The sequence below is a fragment of the Prenolepis imparis genome, unplaced genomic scaffold (genome assembly GCF_030444845.1).
Source record: "Prenolepis imparis isolate NDT839.2.m4 unplaced genomic scaffold, iyPreImpa1.0 SCAF_1, whole genome shotgun sequence".
Lineage (NCBI taxonomy): Eukaryota > Metazoa > Arthropoda > Insecta > Hymenoptera > Formicidae > Prenolepis > Prenolepis imparis.
Window position 1 is genome coordinate 21,246,771 of NW_028141159.1, and position 19,344 is coordinate 21,266,114.

The following is a 19,344-nucleotide window of genomic DNA, read 5'->3' on the forward strand; positions in this document are numbered from 1 at the left end:
TACACATAGTCAAAAGTGAATCACCTTAATTTCCAAAACTTCTCTTGCGACATCGGTCATTATCACACTTTTGGCAAGTAAGAAAAGATTGACTTATTGAACACCTTGTGCTTGTGATAATAATAGTGATAGAAAAGGTCAGTATTATTGTAGGGTGATAAAAGGTACTCTTAGTTAAATAATAACGTTCAAATTCGATGAACGTCATCACTCGAGAACAAGCAACAATGGAAGACGACAATGGTATAAAAAGAATTTTATAGGACAGGGTAAACGTGTTAAAGAGGTCTCGAAAAAACAATGTCCGTAGAAGACATGGTTCAACATTATTGTATAAATATAGTAATCGAGTTCATTGGCAGGTTTGCTGAATTCAAGAAATGCTTTCATTTGATAATAAACGATGATGGAAGACATTTAGTATATATGTATATAGAATAACAAGAAATCTTCAATGTTCATATGTATGGTCTCCTGTTTGAAATATGCTAGACAGCTATTTTGTAGAAATATATTTATCGTAAAGCTTCTTAACATGTTTGTTGCATTGTCATTATTAAAACATTTATATATATATATATATATTGCAGAATCACAATTTTTGCAAAAAAAAAAAAAAAAAACTATATTAAAAAAATTGCTAATAATTAAATTTTTTCTTTCATTGCAGAAAAAATATTTAATAAAAATGGTTTCTATAATAAAAGTTTTTTAAAATATTAAACTCAAAATCAGAGCATATAGCATATTTATTTATTCATAATGAGATTCACATAATACTGAAACTTCTATTACTGTCAATCAAAATATTATTAATTAAACAATATTTTATTATATTTTTATAAGTTTTTCTTCAACCATCTCATTTAATTTTTATTTTCAATTTAATCAACTTTTTCGCCCAATTTTCACAATTTTTCAGATTTATATCAATTAAGATTTCTGTTATAAATGTGACATATATAAAAGTAATTAATGTGGAATTATATTCTGATGTCTCGCAACGAACATGTTAACTGAAAAAGTTTATAATAAAATTTACATTTGTTTTACAAATGTAAAGTGCCAGTTTCATAATATGTGCTCTTTTCTTTGATTTTTGGCATAGTAGTTTTGGATAACTACATATACCGGCACTGTCAGCAATAGCAGGAACTACTAGGCGGTGGAGTGGCATCGCGTTCGTGGCATCTTAAAACTTTTTGATGCGGTAACAACGACTTGTCCACTGTAGCCTCCATTCTGCGCATTACGCGGTCTAATAATATTTCCACGGCGCGCTCGACATTCTGGCCGGTCGCGGCACTCGTCTCCAAATAAACCAAGCTGCAAAAGAGAATATTTTCACTTGAGCAAATATATTTAAAAAATATATTGTGCGATATATATAGTAAAACTAGAAAAAACATGTATCTATAATTCTTTTTAATGTGACGTTACACGCGTTTTACTATTTCTAATTTGACTTACCCGTGCCTTTGAGCAAGATCTCGTGCTTTGTATTCGCTGACGACGCGTTTGTCCTCAAGATCGGATTTGTTGCCACAGAGAATTATGTCTGGTTCATCACAATATGCGTGGGTCTGAGCGCATTTATACATAAAAATATCATGTTAATTCAATAAACGTAAAAAATCTCGAGACAAGCGTGCTAGACAAAAGCATTTCATGCAAATTAAATTTACAATTGCATTATCCAATTTTGAAACTTAGGCATACATACCGTTTTAAAAAAATGAATTTCTTCGTCTAATAATTAAATTTCTTATGTTGCTTTCTTCGTTAAATATTCACTAATTTTTCAATCAAATGATAGCTTGAGAAATGGCAAGCAATAGTATCGATTAATATGTAATTAAAACAAGTTGAAAAATTTGCAGATTCTTAATTTTTATAACTTGTTATTACATAAAAAATTAAAAATACCATAAATAATATATGGAAGAAATAGCATTTCTTTTGCAAGAATGCTTAAATGTATTTAACAGATTTTTCTCAATATTCATATTAATGTAAAAATATTTATATAGTTTTATATCTTTGTATATTTTCATGTTTCTGTATTTATCTACATTAAATATGTTAATTGATGCAAAAAATAGTGCCACTTAGTTTCTCCAATTACATGTATTGGACATTGGTATTATGCCGATTCAAAAATTTTAGTGCAATCCAAGCAAGCATTTTATTAAATACAAAATGCTCCTTTTTAAACAGTTCAGATAGCTTGTGCCATTTGTTTAAAGCCATGTACATTCCGCAATAATCCACCCTCCCAATCATTCGCATGCTTCATTTTCCAGAACATATACCATATATCAAACAACAATATAATTAAAGTTATTATATTCATGCATCGCATCAGCACAAATATTAAAATGTTAGACACAGCAATTAAAAAAAAAAATAGAATCAACTCAAACAAAGAATTGATTCAAAGAATCGTTTGGTTAAGTAAGCTGAACTCTCCAAATCTTGTAAATATTTACAATAATAAATAATGAGTACCCTAAGCTGTTCCAGCCAGTTTCTAACTTCAAGAAACGACAACTCATTGGTCAGGTCAAAGATTAGAAGAAAACCCATGGAATCCCGGTAAAAGGCTGTGGTTAGACTTCTAAACCTGGGATATTAACAATGTTAAACTACTTGTGTGGAATATTAGATTGGAAGTATTAAACCTCTGCGTGCATGCAGAATGCATCCTACATATTAATTAGAATATCAATAATGCTTATATATCATATATTCGATATATATTCGAATCTTTCAGATCTTTGCAACATGCGCTTTGGCATATGTAAGCTTTCGCAGTAATGTAATTAGATTATCATTTCAATATTATTAATATAAAATATAATTGCAGCATAGTATCATGTTTATATTATCTTTGTCATAAATAATTGAATAATTATAAATATGACATAAATACACGAGTTTCATATTTGTTAAAATTTAATGACAATTTGTCAGAGTGCAACAAATGCATATTTAGATTAGCGATCAATGTCTAATACTACTACATGTTCTAACTACAAGTACTTACCGTTCCTGGCCAGCTGTGTCCCAGAGCTGCAAATGCACTCGCTGACTTCTGCCATTCGCTGTTTGATATATCTGTAACAATAAATGGCTTTTATCAAACAGAATGTCACAGTAAAGAATACACAATTCTTATATCATTTATCATTGCTCCATCTAATGTACGCATGGCACATGTCTGACACTTAACGCTCTCACTTAACTTTACAGCGTTAATCACTCAAAGTCTGTTATCGCAATGTTATTTCTAATATGCAAGTTTATTCAAAAGTACACACACACACAAACATACGCAGCTTCGTACAATGTTATCACATGAATTTACATATTATACATAAAAAATATATTTTCTTACCACTCGTTTTTCCTTAAAATCAATCCCAACAGTAGATACGAATCGAGAATGAAAAGTAGCATCGGTATACTGATAAAGGAAGCTCGTTTTCCCGACGCCGGAGTTTCCGAGCGCCAGGAACTTCACCAAGTAATCGTAATTCATCTCGGGAAGAATCTCGTGAGTGCTCCAACGAAGAGAGAGAGAGAGAGAGAGAGAGCTCGATCTGACTTGCTGTCGGCGGGAGAGATAAACAATTGTTTCAGCGGAGCGAATAAATTATCGCGCACTCCCGTTTCTCGTCGTCGCGAACGCCTGTGTCGTCAGCTGTCACGAGCTGTCAATCGCGTGCGGCATTTAACGGCATTGGACACCTGTTGCCTACGTGTGCCACTTTCGAAAGATCCGCGTTCTCCTCTCCCTCCCACCTTCTCCTAAGCGCGAAACACCGCTGGATCAGAATCGGCGAGGCCGTTCGATCGTCATTTGACAATCGCGCTTTCCGCGAACTCGTGCTCGATTCGCAACTCGCGAATATTCGATGTTTATAAATGCGTATATATACGTACGAGGCGTATCGAATCAACGTAACAACGTAACGCGAATCGCGACAAAAAATGGCGCCGGCAGTTGCAGGACTGCCAAATGGAAAATTTCATCTATCGAATCTTGCGATTCTCTCCAAGTATCGAGAGGTATCGAGATATCGAACGACCGTACCGAGCGACTGTAGCGCATTGTTGTCGGCTCACTTCGCACAGATGACGCTTCGAGTACGTTTAAAAGGCTACTTGCGCGGAGATAAGTGACAAGTGTCGTGTATTTTTTGTTTTTTTTTTGTTAATTGTGTCGCTGATTAACGCTGATCGGCACTTGTGCGCGATCATGGCTTTCGTATTCAACGTGTCTGGAACTAGTAAGTGTAGATGTTTCAACGAAATTCTTTTAGCCACGCATAAACTTTATACATATATTCAGTGTTCGGTAACGTCAGCTGTTTTTGGTTAGGGTTCGTTCTGGAGTAAAAGAGCGATTATTTATTTACTCGATAACGACTGTAGAAACATCCTAGTGAAACATATAATAATTGAATATGATACGTTATATATAATGTATTGTTTAAGAAGATTACGTTGCATATATATTGTGCAATCGCACGTAAACACTTTTATTATTTATTTTTATTTTATTATTAGGTGAACAGTATAAACACGGATGTACTTTGCCCTCGTATTATATTTCTTTTAATTCTACCGTCTACGCACTTTACTACACTTATTTCATTCCTTTTCTTTTGTAGAGCAATTTTATTTTTTGGTTTTATGTTAAAAGAAAGAGTGTAAAAATAAATGCAATAGATTTCGCGCGCGTCGAAACAAATAAATATAGATCCAACTTTTAGATTTTTTGCCAATAAATATTTGAAATAACAAAAGACGATTCATACATAATCAGATTATTATTGCGTAAAACAAATAGAAAAACGTTGTTTGCAAAAGTACGAAACTTCACGAGGTTCATATGATCGATATATCGATATATGGCTGCGCAAATGTACGGATCTAACGAAGAAATTTCGAATAATTTTGAAATAAAAAGTCGAATATATTATACACTTTTCTGCTTTATTCATATCTTCAATATAATAAATACATATCTTCTTTTTACACAATGAACTATTTCGCAATTGTCAAATATAAATACGTAAATATGTATTTATTATTAACACTTTAATTTAAAATAACATACTTGATACGTTTAGTTTAATTTTGATTGCTTTTTCACAGTACAGAGGCTACAAAGGATTTTCCAGAGAGCTTATTCGGATGCCAAATATCCTCTAATCACGACTCATTACTCAGTAGTGCCTAGGGAGACAGATTCAAGATGGAAAGGTATATATTTTTCTTATTTTTACTTCTAAGAATAATGTAGATAATATTAAGAATGAAAGAGAGAGAAAATATATGTTCTTTATTTGCTAGATGTAAATATGGAGAGATTTGTGGACGAAACCGACATTCTAATTGTTGGTGGCGGTCCAGGTGGATTATCGGCAGCTATTCAGGCTCGTAGACTGGCAGAGAAGCATGGCAAGGAACTCAGAATTACTCTTGTTGAAAAAGCATCTACAATCGGTGAACATATTCTTAGTGGTGCCTGTTTGGATCCAGTTGCTCTGAACGAGCTCTTTCCAAATTGGAAAGAATTAGGTGCACCATTAAATACTCCTGTTACGGAAGACAAATTTGCATTTCTTACGGAAAAGAAAAGAATATCTATACCTATTTTTAAAGGAATGCCAATGTATAATCATGGAAATTATATAGTAAGGTAAATAAAATTTATTATAATTATAAAGAAAGCGATTAATAAGTGATGAATATATTTTAATTGGAAAAATTTATGTATCTGTATACAGATTAGGGCACGTTGTGGCATGGCTTGGCGAACAAGCAGAAGCCGCTGGTGTCGAAATATATCCTGGTTATGCTGGGTCAGAAGTTTTATATCATGAGGATGGATCTGTCAAAGGAGTGGCCACGAATGATGTTGGTATTGCTAAAGATGGCTCTCCCAAAGATACATTTGAACGGGGCATGGAACTTCATGCAAAATGTACCATATTTGCAGAAGGCTGTCACGGTCATTTGACAAAACAGTTATCGAAGAAATTGAATCTCAGGAAAGATTGTGAGCCACAGACATATGGCATTGGATTAAAAGAGGTAATTATTATAAATTAATATAATTATTATGTCTCAAAATTTGAAAAATTGTAAAATTCAAAAATATATATTATAAAATAAAACATATATTTGGTAGGTTTGGGAGATAGAGCCAAGCAAACATAAACCTGGAGCAGTTGAACATACAGTTGGCTGGCCACTTAATAGAAATACATATGGCGGATCATTTTTATATCATCTGAATGAAGAAACACCTTTAGTTGCTGTAGGCTTTGTTGTAGGATTGGATTATACCAATCCCTATCTATCTCCATTCAAAGAGTTTCAAAGATTTAAACAACATCCTAGCATTAGACCAACATTCGAAGGAGGAAAAAGGTTAGTTATTTGTAATAAGAAATTTATTTTGATTACTACATGTATCATTTTATGCTCTTATACTTGTTTTTCTTAATTTCAGAATAGCTTATGGCGCTAGAGCGTTAGTAGAGGGTGGATTCCAATCTATTCCTAAACTTCAATTTCCTGGTGGTTGCCTTATTGGATGTACAGCAGGTTTTCTAAATGTACCCAAAATTAAAGGAACGCATAATGCTATGAAAAGTGGCATGTTGGCTGCGGAAAGCGTTGTTGAAGCGATTATAGATGCGGAAAATAATACCTCACCGACGAAAGGCTTAGAACCAAAAACATATACAGATAAAATAAAAAGTAGTTGGATTTATAAGGAACTGAAAACCGTAAGAAACATGAGACCCAGCTTCCACTCTTCTCTTGGACTTTACGGTGGCTTGATGTATTCAGGATTTTCCATGTTAGTGGGCGGAAGAGAACCGTGGACTTTTTCTCATGGAGGTAAGCAGAAATTTCTACAAAGATATTTAAAAATATTCCTTGTAAAATATCGTAAATGCCGAATTTAAAATGATATTTTAAAATATGTTTTTTATTTATTATGTTCACAGGACCTGATTATAAAAAGTTGAAATCTGCAGCTGAATCGACGCCTATAGAATATCCTAAACCGGATAATAAAGTGTCTTTTGATCTTCTGTCATCAGTGGCTCTAACCGGTACGAATCATGAAGCTGATCAACCAGCCCATTTAACATTGACGGATGATACCATTCCAGTGAAAAGGAATCTAGCTAAATTTGCTGGTCCGGAAGGTCGATTTTGTCCTGCTGGTAAGTCAATTTATTACATAATTATATAATTTTAAATATAGATATCAATTTTTAATAAATATATCAGTAGAATGCAATGTTGCTATTAACATCGTTTATGAATTATGCACTGCTGAATGTATTAGATGCATTTAGCATTTTAAATGCATTTTTTAAATCTTCTGACGCATTATTTTAATACGAATGATTAAATTAATAAACTTTATAGATATTTTTAAATTTATTATATTCTTGCATAACGAGTTTATATGAATTACGTTTACGAATTTAATCAAAAAAAGTCAAATCTAGTTAAGAAAGCTTTTACAAAATAAAAACAATAACAAAATAAATATTAAAACAATAATAAAATAAGCTATTTCGCTGGTTGAATAAACTTTAGTGATAAAAGTTGTGTTTTCTCGTGCGGATACATTCAGCGAGTTTATTTCGCGAAAGAGTATTTATTTAAAAAATGGATATATAATAGAAAAATATCATGTTTATATTTGTCTCACTACTCTATTTATTTAACATTTATTTTTAATGAGTTTTTCATTAATTTAAGAGCATATTTATTTAATTTTCTCTTGAATACTAAGGTATTCAAACGCTGCTAACTTTGCAGCATTACAATTTTATGAAAAAAATATATTATTAATTGAGAAAACAGTTTTAAAAAATTTTTATATTATCACAAGATAGCAACTAATAATTACATTAATAATTTATTAATTACTAAATATAAATTTGTTTCACGGTTATCTCTTCTTATTAGGTTGTGCATGATTTGAATTAAATGTATTTAGTACAACATAAATATTTATTCCGCATGAATGCTAAAAGCGCTTATTAGTATATTGAAATCAATTCTTAATCAAGAATATTTAAGAAGCTTAATTAGGTTATTAGTATAAACAGAAACATTCAACGTTGATGACGAAAAAAAAAGAGTTGTTGCATTGCGAAGTTTGTTCCGCGTAATTTTACATGGATTCAATTACTTTTATATATTTTACTAGAACAATACAAGCGCGTGCTACGCGCGCGTCATTCCTCAATTTTGTATAAAAAAGAATTATATTTTTATATAAAATTTAAACTTGATTAATATTTTTTGACAGAAATCAGCTGATAAAAAAACATTTTCTAATTAAAATAAAAATAAGTTATAAAAATTAAAATAATAATGTTATAAATAATATGTTACAATACTTTAAACTCGAATAATATTTTTTTGACAGAAATCAGCTGATAAAAAACGTTAATTTTCTAATTAAAATAAAAATATGTTATAAAAATTAAAATAATAATGTTATAAATAATATGTTATAATACTTTAAACTCGAATAATATTTTTTTGACAGCTGATAACTGTCAAAAAATATTAATCGAGTTTAAAGTATTATAATATATTATTTATAATATTATTATATTAATTTTTATAACATATTTTAATTTTAAAATTTAATTAACAAATTAACGTTTTAATCAGATGATTTCTATAGAAAAATATTAATAAGTTGTTAATTGTTAATTAAATTTTCAAATAATAATATATATGTTATAAAATGTAAAATAGTAATAATGTCGTAAATAATATGTTATAATGTCTCATCTGCGATTAATATTTTTTGACAGAAATCTCTCACAGCTGTGATAACTGTCAAAAATATTAATCGAATTTAAAGGATTATGACATATTATTTAAAACATTATTATTTTAATTCTTATAACATATTATTTTAAAAATTAATTAGCAAATTAACTTTTTAATCAACTAATTTCTGTCAAAAAATATTAGTAAGGTGTTAATTTGTTAATTATTTTAATATTTTTAACATATTATTTTAAAATTTAAGTAGCAAATTAACGCTTTATTAATATATTTTGATATACATCAGTTGATTAAAGCGATAATTTGCTCATTTTTAAAATAATAATATGTTATAAAATTTAAAATAATAATATGTTTTAAATAATATATTATAATTCTTTATAAACTCGATTAAAATTTTCGACAGTTATCAGCTGATTTCTGTAAAAAAATATTACTCGCAGATAAAGCATTATAACATTATTTACAACATATTACTATTTTACATTTTATAACATATTACTATTTTAAAATTTAATTAGTAAATTAACACTTTATTAATATTTTTGACAGAAATAAGCTGATTAAAGCGTTAATTTGCTAATTAAATTTTAAAATAATATTATGTTATAAAAATTAAAATAATAATATGTTTTAAATAAAATGTTATAGTATTTTAAACTCGATTAATATTTTTTGACAGTTATCAGCTGATTTCTGTATCATTCTTTTTAACATAAAATCGAGGAATGGTGCACGCGTAGCGCGCACTTGTATTGTTCTAGAAAATCTCCCTTTGTTGCTTCTTTTTCGCGTTGTTAATTAACTGTCTCGATTTGCGTTGTACGTTATATTCATAGCATCGAGAGAGGCTGTCATCGCGAAGATTAGCAGTTTAACAGTTTGTTCAAAATAAAATAAAATAAAATATGTTTTAAATAATATGTTTTAATATTTTAAATTCGATTAATATTTTTGACAGTTATCAGCTGATTTCTGTCAAAAATATTAATCGAGTTTAAAGTATTATAACATATTATTTATTACATTATTATTATAATTAAAGTAATAATATTTTGTAAGTAATATAATATGTTATAATTTATAAAATACTTTATCCGCGATTAATTTTTTTTGACAGAAATCAGCTGATAGTTGTCAAAAATATTAATCGAGTTTAAAGTATTATAACATATTATTTAAAACAAAATATTATTTTATTTAATTTTATTTTGGACAAATTGTCAAACTGCTAACCCTCGCGATGCGAGAACAGCTGCTTGATGCTATGAATATAACGCACAATGTCAATAACATTTTTTTTTAGAAAAGGATTTTATTTTTTAATATTTAATAGACATAAAAAATTGTTAGGTAATATTTTAAAGTAATTTTATTGCATTTTTCTCCGACAGAGATATGTTATGTCTTCATGAAAAAAAAGTTGATTCGAAATCCATTATCCAGGATCTATTAATAAAATTTGCTGGGATAAACAGCATATTTATTATATTTTGTAATTAATACATTTAGCTCTCAATTTTTTTACTTCTTACGTATATATACGATTTCATCAAATATTTAAATAGTTGCTAAATATACTAATATAAATTCGCTTTTCGCGAAAATCTGTTTTATGCAAAATTATTCGGCATTTTAAGAATATTACGAAGTGATCAATTTTATCCGCGATAAATTTCCGCAGTCTGCAGGCAATCCACCAATTCCTTCCTCTTCCGCCCTCGAACCACCGTCTCCCTCCCCTCTTTTTCCAGTCTTGTCGGGGGTTTATCGACCGTTGTGTCCTTGAACCTGAGCCACCCGGACAACCCCCGCATGGCTAGACAACCCCGGACCAAGCTCAATCCCCAAAATCGAACAGCGCCCTGTAGCTCCGGCCAACAACCTTGCCGCCGATTTATCCTTTCTCTCTCTGTTTCTTGACAATTTCTATCATGATCCTGAAATGTATATCATTAATAATGAAAGGTGTTTCCCCGTACGAAAAAAAACTACAAGAATACGAAAAAACTACTGGTATAATAATAGTTCTATAATAATATATTATTGAAGAATTATTGTTATACCAGTAATTTTTTCATATTCTTGTAGTTTTTTTTTCGTACGGGTCGAGTTGCTCATAGAGTTTGTCATTAATCTTTTAAAATTGGTGCTATAGTGATAATGATGGATGTAATTTCTCATATTACATACATATATAAGAATTACATACATGTATAGGAAAGCTAAATCATAAAATATTCGAATTTGTTGCTAAATGTGAAAATTTTGTTTGATATCTCTTCGCTTTTATTAAATCTGAAAAGAAAATGAATTTAGTTCAGCAGCAGAATTATTTCTGCGTCATATATATACGGCAACTATCATAAGGTGCTCCATGTGTATAAGGTAATTAAATTTAATGATAATGTATAAGTATACAGTTGCGGAAAGTTGTCGAGTTCTTGCTACTGTAATAGAGAAATTCAGAGCCAGTACATTCACAACACAATGGGTTGAATTAGAGATGCATAATAAGAAACGCGAGGATTGTTGTTGCTGCGAAAAATTACATTAGCATGTTTTTATCTATAAATAAGGCAGTCAAATTAAATTTTGTTATATTAATAATAATATAATTTTACTATATTTTTTTAATGAATCTAATATATTAATTTTTTTATAACTTGTAATTTTTTTTAAATTAAATGTCTTGAAATTTTTTAATTAAAACTTTAAATTTCATGATAAAATTTTTATCGAATAGAATTTTGTTACCCATGACTGCTGACAACCTACGGTTGTTATCTAATTAAATCCTCGAAATTTCGACTTATTGAAATTTGTACGACTCGAAATCTATCGAGCTACAGTTTCGCTGTATCTCGACATTCTTTTTCATTTAAACTCTGTCATTTATGTCTTACTTGGACATCCTGTACATCGTGTTGCTTTCGAAGCAGACAAATTTATGCGTCTACCCTCGCATCATTGTTTCTCAAATACCCACTCTTGATTTTTACGATGTATTCCTTCTTCATCTTCTCGTCTATCCTTTCCGTCTCCGGAGTTGCGTCTTCCTGTTTCCCCTTCACGGACCCGGGGCATTGGCGAGAAGCTCGTCTGGGAGCTTTCCTACAGGATAGCTGCGCCGTCTGGAAGATGGTGGGGACCGGGTTATCGACTGTCTGGCCGAGGGCACGGTGTGACCTTCGCGGTGTAAATCTCACACTCCGTAACGTCGAGGATATACGTATCTGCTGAATAAATTCTTCTTTATATCGCGAGATTTTCAACATTTTCGTACAACAGTAACGCATGAAAATAAATAAATGGAGTAGCATGAGTTCATTAATCGCATTATTACATTCGATAGTAAATTAGTTGTTTGGCATGTTTGTCGGTGACTTCCGGACGCATGTATGCATATATATGTCTCGATCCTCCGGTGCAGTCGTTCGAGAATTGGAAGATGTTCGGGACATGTCAATTAAGTCCAAAACACGTGTGTGTGTAATCTGCTTTCAGGTGTTTACGAATTCGTTCCGTTAGAAAGCGGAGATGGGGAGAGATTACAGATCAATGCGCAGAATTGCATTCACTGTAAGACTTGCGACATCAAAGATCCGAGCCAGAACATCAATTGGGTCGTGCCCGAAGGTGGCGGAGGACCTGCTTACAACGGCATGTAAATTCGGTCGATTGATACATTAAACGCGTTCGTATGTGCAATGTTCGATAATTATTTTATTGCTCAATATCGGCTTTATATCCTTTTCGATAAAGCGTAGCTATACGATGGCATCGTAATTATGTTTTCGCCTTTGCGAATATAGATAATTGGGTGTTTTCAATGATTACGAGCAACGTAATGTTTTCTGTTGGATTTCGTGCGTTACAATGGTATAATTATTGAATATATATTGCACAAATAATGTTATTATTTCTGATTTTAATAGAACGAATTAATACGATTACGAGATCAATTCGATAAAGAGACGGACAATCTATCTTTTTTATCGTGTACACATGTCAATTTCGTAACTGTACATATATATAAAATTTTTTGTCCATTGCCGAACAGTTTACAAAATTTATCACTTGCTGGGATAATGTTTATTGAATCGGTGATCATGTGATAGGTTAATTTGATGGGAAATCTACGTGTTCTTTTTCGACATCTTTGCAATGCACTTTTATATTGAAAGTATAGGAGAAATAAAGTGTTTCTCAGGCGTAAAGAGAAATTTTTATAACAGTGCTCTATTGTTTTTATTTTTTTATATAATCATTGTTTAGAAAGAATCTTGTACACTTTGTATATTAGTATATTTTTATACAAGAAATATATATATATTTACAATTCCAATTTGTTGTATGTGTGTGTGTGTGTGTCATGGGATATAATTTTTATCTTATTCTTATCCGCTTTGTAAATAATAATTTAAATTCACACAAGCTTTTCTTCCATAACTACACTTATAAAAATCTAATAAAAAAATATATTTCGAAAATCTGACATTTTCTTGGAAATCTAGAAAACTCCTTAAAAATTTTTTACCGCAAAAATATTGTTATTTTGAATCGACCCTGATTGAAATTAAAAGATTATTAATAATTTTCATATAACAAAGAGTTAAATTTGGCATTTTATACATCTTCAAATCAATTTTTTTCCATTCAATCGTCAAAGTTCTATAACTCATTAAGTAAAAATCAGAAAACTCTATAACGCGAAATTGTAAAAGTAAGATGTGTGTTCTCTACTAACAAAGATAGATAAAAAAAATCACGCTCTGAAATAAAATTAAATTTTTCTACACATAAAATAGTATATGATTTAAAAATATTTATTTTGACACGTTTAAAAAAATATTAATGTTTATACTAATTGTAAGTTTTCTTCAAATTGAGGGGTTTATCGTTGAAACGCAATTTTATTTAGAGTCGATATATCGAAGTTGACCCAATATTGTTCAATCTTGCTGTTCTACTGGAATTCGCGTTCCCAAAGCGCGCGTAAATTTTTACAGCGCGCATTATTTCGTATATGTGTTCGCAACATTTTCTATCTACTGGTATTATGATTTCCTGTGAGACCACGGATGATGACCGAACAACGTCTAACAGTTTGCAATAACTTAACTGCAAGGATGATTTATAAGAACGATTATGATGCAAAATGCAACGAGCGAATATAAATCGAGATATATCCTATCTTCGCGATTTTTCTTACGTGAATATAAATTCGCGAAAAATAAATTAACGATATATAGAGAGAGCGCGCGATATAATCCATTTTTATTTACAAAAAATGCAAATATTGTTGCAATTTTTCATTGAGAATTTTTCGAACTCGTAGGTCGGTTTTCGCAGAGAGCAAATTCCCGTAACATGCAATTTTCGCGGTGCATTACATTCTTGCGTCGTGTTTCTCGTGTTTCTCTTATTTTTGCACTCGCAGAAAGTTAGGAGGGAGGATGACGTTTATCATCGCGCTCTTCCGAAGGAATTGTATCACGCGATACATTTCTCTTCAAAACGGCAGTGATGTATACATTTATATGAAATACGCGAATCTTACATCTGCGCTCGTCGGAGGGAAGTAGCGCATCCACTCTACAGCTGATACGGACAAAATTTATTACCTGATGTAACTTTATAGGAGCGGAGGGATAAGGGAAGCTCTCTCTCGTTCTGCACGCGCAGTTGTAAAATTGTCGCATCGTGAAAGCCGACCGGAGGTGCTGGAAAATTCTCGTAGACGTGAATTCATTCGCAAGCACAACAATATTTATTCACTCGTTGCGAAGCTATTTTACATCGAAACTGAGAGAATAATTTCGAAAAAGTTATATTTCTTTCCGAGGCGATTATATTTCTTTTTTACATACGCATAGAAATATATGAATAGGTATGAACAGTGTCATGTTTAAAATTCACGTTTAGTTTAATTAATTTCCAATTTTAAAATTGATGTAAAATATTAATCTGTTTTTAAATTACACGGTTTACGAAAATATTGCTCGAACGTTATGCAAATGCATAATAGATGACAAATTGAACGACTCATTATTATATTTCATAATCTATAGATGGCTATATATTGATTTGTCAAGTTCACAGAGAGAGAAAGAGAGAGAAAAAGAAAGAATGATTTAATAAATAATAGTGCATTTTTGAAAGCCCATGTCTCGCGATCGTATCACGAACGACGTAAAATTTGATAAAATACGCACGATCAGTCGGTCTTTTATCTCCACATTCCCTTTTCCCAAGAATCGTTGTACAATTTAAGTACGTTTCGTACGATGATCTTCGATCTGGCAATTGCAAACATTTTATTCACTGCTTCTCTGCATTTGGGATCGATTAGTCCTTCATGGAACATTTTTATAGTAGATGAGCGTACGATTTTATCTGACATCAGTAGTATACATGACTTATGGTCAGACGCGCTCAATCAAGAAAGGTCCAAAGAAACCCTCTTCAAAGGAAAAGACGTGATAAAACTGCGAAATACATCGGTTTCACGTACGTGCGGTTGGCTGTAACAATTGTCGGGATCAATCAATTGTCGAGAAGCGCAGACAGAGAGAACGATACTTACATACGAGCACCATCGACGGTTCGATGGAATTCACTTTGCGGCTGATCGGCATTTGGATGGATTCTTCGTACAAATTCCTGCAACGCATCTTTTTTGGATGATTTACTAGTTACCGTGCAATTCAGTATCTCTTCATTTACAGCGGTTCCCAAGAGTTGCCGGACTTCCTGGAATTTTTTAGTTTATTGTTTAACGAACATTTTAAAGTTGAACATTCTTTGACGGGCGGGAAATTGTAAAATAAAAAAAATATGAATTTTTATCTAATTTGAGAATTAATTTAAATCTTGTCTTATTAAATGACTAATTCTTTTGATCGTAAAATTTAATATCTTGATCACTTTACATGATAAATTAGATGCGCTTTTTGCGCTAACAGGGAATTAAATCTCAAGATTCTTTCAAGAATATATATTTGTAAAACTTTTATATCGCATTTATTTTATAAATTAAGAATTTATAGATATATATGTCATATAATTTGATTTGAATATCAGTTGCAATATTTTTTTGCGACATTGACGGAAGATTAGAATAAGGGTGCATCCTTTGCATGAGGATTTATTCAAAGACATAGATGATGACAATGAGCAATCGACTTTCAAAATGCATCATCGATGTGTATTCGATGTGTTTGCTTTTCTATGGGACGAATATATAATATGTTTGAGCTGAGGAAAGCACATTCTGAACAGTCAAAGAAAGACGACAATTATTATTAAAATGCAATTGTCCAAATGCATTGTTTTACGAAATTGTCATGCAATTTCTTCTGCAATTCAGAATAACTGTTCATTTTCTATTGGAAATTCTCGCATTGTTAGTAAATTAATTCCTATAAATTTCTTCTTGAAAGAAAAGACCTTAATTTTACGCGATTACTCCATTTTACTTATTTTATATATTATTTTGTGGTCTTTTGTCACATAATTATGTAATTTTCAATATGACACGTGATACTTTTGATACATTTTATCGAATTTTGTGTTAAAATAATTTTGTATTATAATATATTTTGATTGCCAGATATTTTAATTGATAGATTTTTAGATCGCTGGTACATCGTAGCTGTCAGGACAATTTTGAATCATCGCTTTTAGCGATATTCTATTTTATTAAATGTGTCGATGTGTTATATGTCACATATTAAAAATTGTAATGATATTTAAAATTGTAATAATTGTATACAGATTGCTGTTTAAAATTCACTTATTACACTGCAATAATTATTTTGACATTAATCAGTAACAATATAAATAATTGTATATAATTATTTAAAAATTGCGTAAAAAGATACTGTTCTGTACTTGATTTTATTCATTTTTTCCGCTGTTTATTTTATTTTCAGGATAAAGATAAGATAAATCTGTTAATTGATAAAAAAACAAAGAAACCAAAATTTCGGTTCATAGCAAATTTATTTGTTCAATGATATGGAGAACACTGTGTGTGTGTGTGTGTGTGTGTTAATTACAACAATCAACACTCTGACGTAGTAAATAAGCTATTTTATGTACGTGTATGTATATTATGTAGTAATAAATTGTTTTTTTAACGCTGCACATACAACACTAGATATCAAGAAGAACACGAATTGTAAGTATAAGAAAAAATCTGCACTCTGCACCCACACATAGTATTCTTCATATTATTAAACAAATCGAAAACAACCGAGAAATCTCGGTTTATAATAAATTTATTTATTATGCACTCTGCAAATTTCTTTTCTCACATCTTGACGCTGGTCGCGCCGAAGGAATACTGCGTCATTGTTCGTGTGGAGAACCATTCGAGTCCCTTCTTCGCGAAGTCCTCCGTCTTGCTTTCGATCGTAATTCAGTAACAAAAGAGCAAGCTTACCGCCCTGCATTTTTAAAGCAAATTACATTGCGCCCTTCACCCGACATGTGAAGCGTAAAAAACTTATTACTTCGACATCTATTCTTTTTCGTCGACAAGAAGTCTGAAATCATACGGTTGTAGTTTCCTCTTATGATATACCACACTTGTATAGTGCGATGAATAATTTCCGACCACCTCGGGAAGACTCGTGCTTGGGCAACGATCCCTCCGGAATCCCGAGTATAAGGATTACTCGGCGTTACGTGGCGGGCGGGTGAGATTTCCCTTGTATCAAACTAGTAACAACGTGGTAACTTTTGGACGACCACCATTAAGGGCGGCATTAAAAGGGAGCTTATTGTCAAACGTACCGGAGAGGAGTCATTGTCTCGTTAATCGGAAGTTAACGTAAAATGGACTCCACCGTGAGCCCCGCGGTCGAATTCGGGCTGCGAGTCATCGGGATTTGGCCAGGTTCCCCGCGCTCCATGTTATATCGGATTTGTTGGGCGATCTCTTTAGGTCTCGCGCAAACATTTCAGTTCAGATACATCGTCGCCTGCATCGAAACTAATAATTTCCCGGATCTGGTGGACAGCGTGAGCACCACGCTGCCTTACAGCTTGCTTTGTTTGAAGCTGATTATCCTTTGGCTGAATCAGAGGTAAGCTATTTCGTTACATATATTATTCGATATACAGACTGAAGATGTGTTCTATTAAATTGTTGATCGTACATGACGATTTTTTGGCTTATTTTATCGATAAAAGATCGACGAAAGAATTTTTTCAGAAACTAGTTACCTCATCGATGATGGATATTCGCGCAGAGCTCTACAATTTTTTTTTCATAATTTATAGTTAGATGAATGTCTAATTTTATCAGTTTGTGTTGAGGACAATCTTTTCAGATTATTTAACGATATTTTAACATCGATGTTGCGGGATTGGCGCAATTGCGACTCCATCGCTCTTAACATGCGTATCATGATGAGTAAAGCGAATCTCTCTCATCGATGCTCGATGTTGATCATCGGCGTATATTCCATGGCCGTCGTAGTCTACAGCTCTGTAATAATAGAACTTAACAATATTGATACCAATGCTGAATCCGGTGAAAAGGAGCATCAGCTCCTTCTTAAGATGAAATTCCCTTTTGTTCACGAATTCTCTCCTATGTATGAAATCGTTATGTTTGTTCAATTTGTTCAGCTGCTAAGCAACGCCTCGATAATTGGGATGCTGGATGCACTGATCATAACATTGGTAAGATTTTTATTCTCTTACAAATGCTCTTTTTTTTATATTTATAATAACATTGTTTAATAGCATATACGATTAGTCTTATGTTTTTTTTTATAAATTTACCTAAAAATTGATGTAAAAAATCAAGACTTGTATTAGCAATCATATATGTTTCGAATGTATAACAAAGATTTGCTAAATCGTCTCTCTAAATCGTAAGATCCGCGAAGCTCCATTTGCTTTTATGACGCAGTATTACCTCGGTTTTAGATACTGCATGTAAGTGGCCAGATAGATATTGTGTGTCGAGGATTGTTCGAGCTATTTTCAGGAAAACGCGAGTACAAGTCGTGCAAAGACGCAACAATAAGCGCAGTCATTCGTAAGCATCAAGATCTTATTGCGTTCTCGGATAACATTGAGAAGCTCTTCTCTTACATTGCACTGTTGCAATTTCTTACGAATACACTTGTCATTTGTTGTATAGCGTTTGCGATCGTGACAGTGAGTCTCGTTTATGAATATTTCGCATTAATGATACGATTTGTATGCATAAGTCTGGTAATAACAATGTCTCCGATCTCTTTGATATTTTAGTCTATCGTAAGCGATCAAGGATACGCCTTGCTGTTGAAGTCCTTCTTTTTTTATATCGCTATCACTTTGGAAGCTTTCATTTTTTGTTTCGCTGGAGAATATCTTAGCAATAAGATTTAATAAGCTTTTATCTCATTAATATTAGTGATATATAAAAGAATAATTATTATTTTGCAAAAAATTATATAATCATACTCGAATCTTTCAAATGATAATTAATCT

General features: G+C 31.6%; 3 protein-coding genes across 3 annotated transcripts; 2 read left to right on the forward strand and 1 right to left on the reverse strand.

Moving 5' to 3' along the window:
• Nucleotides 1-671: 671 nt before the first annotated feature.
• On the reverse strand, nt 672-3,655 carry Rab27 (RAS oncogene family member Rab27). Its single transcript, XM_083037481.1, has 5 exons — nt 3,398-3,655; nt 3,047-3,117; nt 2,509-2,623; nt 1,471-1,583; nt 672-1,326 (listed from the first exon to the last, which is right to left on the reverse strand). Exons 1-5 carry the CDS (start codon nt 3,539-3,541, stop codon nt 1,140-1,142), a joined length of 630 nt encoding a protein of 209 aa, XP_082893607.1. The 5' UTR covers nt 3,542-3,655; the 3' UTR covers nt 672-1,139.
• A 487-nt stretch (nt 3,656-4,142) lies between these two features.
• On the forward strand, nt 4,143-13,198 carry Etf-qo (electron transfer flavoprotein-ubiquinone oxidoreductase). Its single transcript, XM_083037548.1, has 8 exons — nt 4,143-4,292; nt 5,164-5,271; nt 5,362-5,710; nt 5,799-6,105; nt 6,203-6,444; nt 6,527-6,921; nt 7,032-7,253; nt 12,358-13,198. Exons 1-8 carry the CDS (start codon nt 4,262-4,264, stop codon nt 12,519-12,521), a joined length of 1,818 nt encoding a protein of 605 aa, XP_082893674.1. The 5' UTR covers nt 4,143-4,261; the 3' UTR covers nt 12,522-13,198.
• A 3,634-nt stretch (nt 13,199-16,832) lies between these two features.
• Nucleotides 16,833-19,242, forward strand: LOC145943403 (uncharacterized). The gene is made up of 4 exons (XM_083050924.1): nt 16,833-17,945; nt 18,192-18,546; nt 18,796-19,029; nt 19,123-19,242. Exons 1-4 carry the CDS (start codon nt 17,695-17,697, stop codon nt 19,240-19,242), a joined length of 960 nt encoding a protein of 319 aa, XP_082907050.1. The 5' UTR covers nt 16,833-17,694.
• Nucleotides 19,243-19,344: the final 102 nt, after the last annotated feature.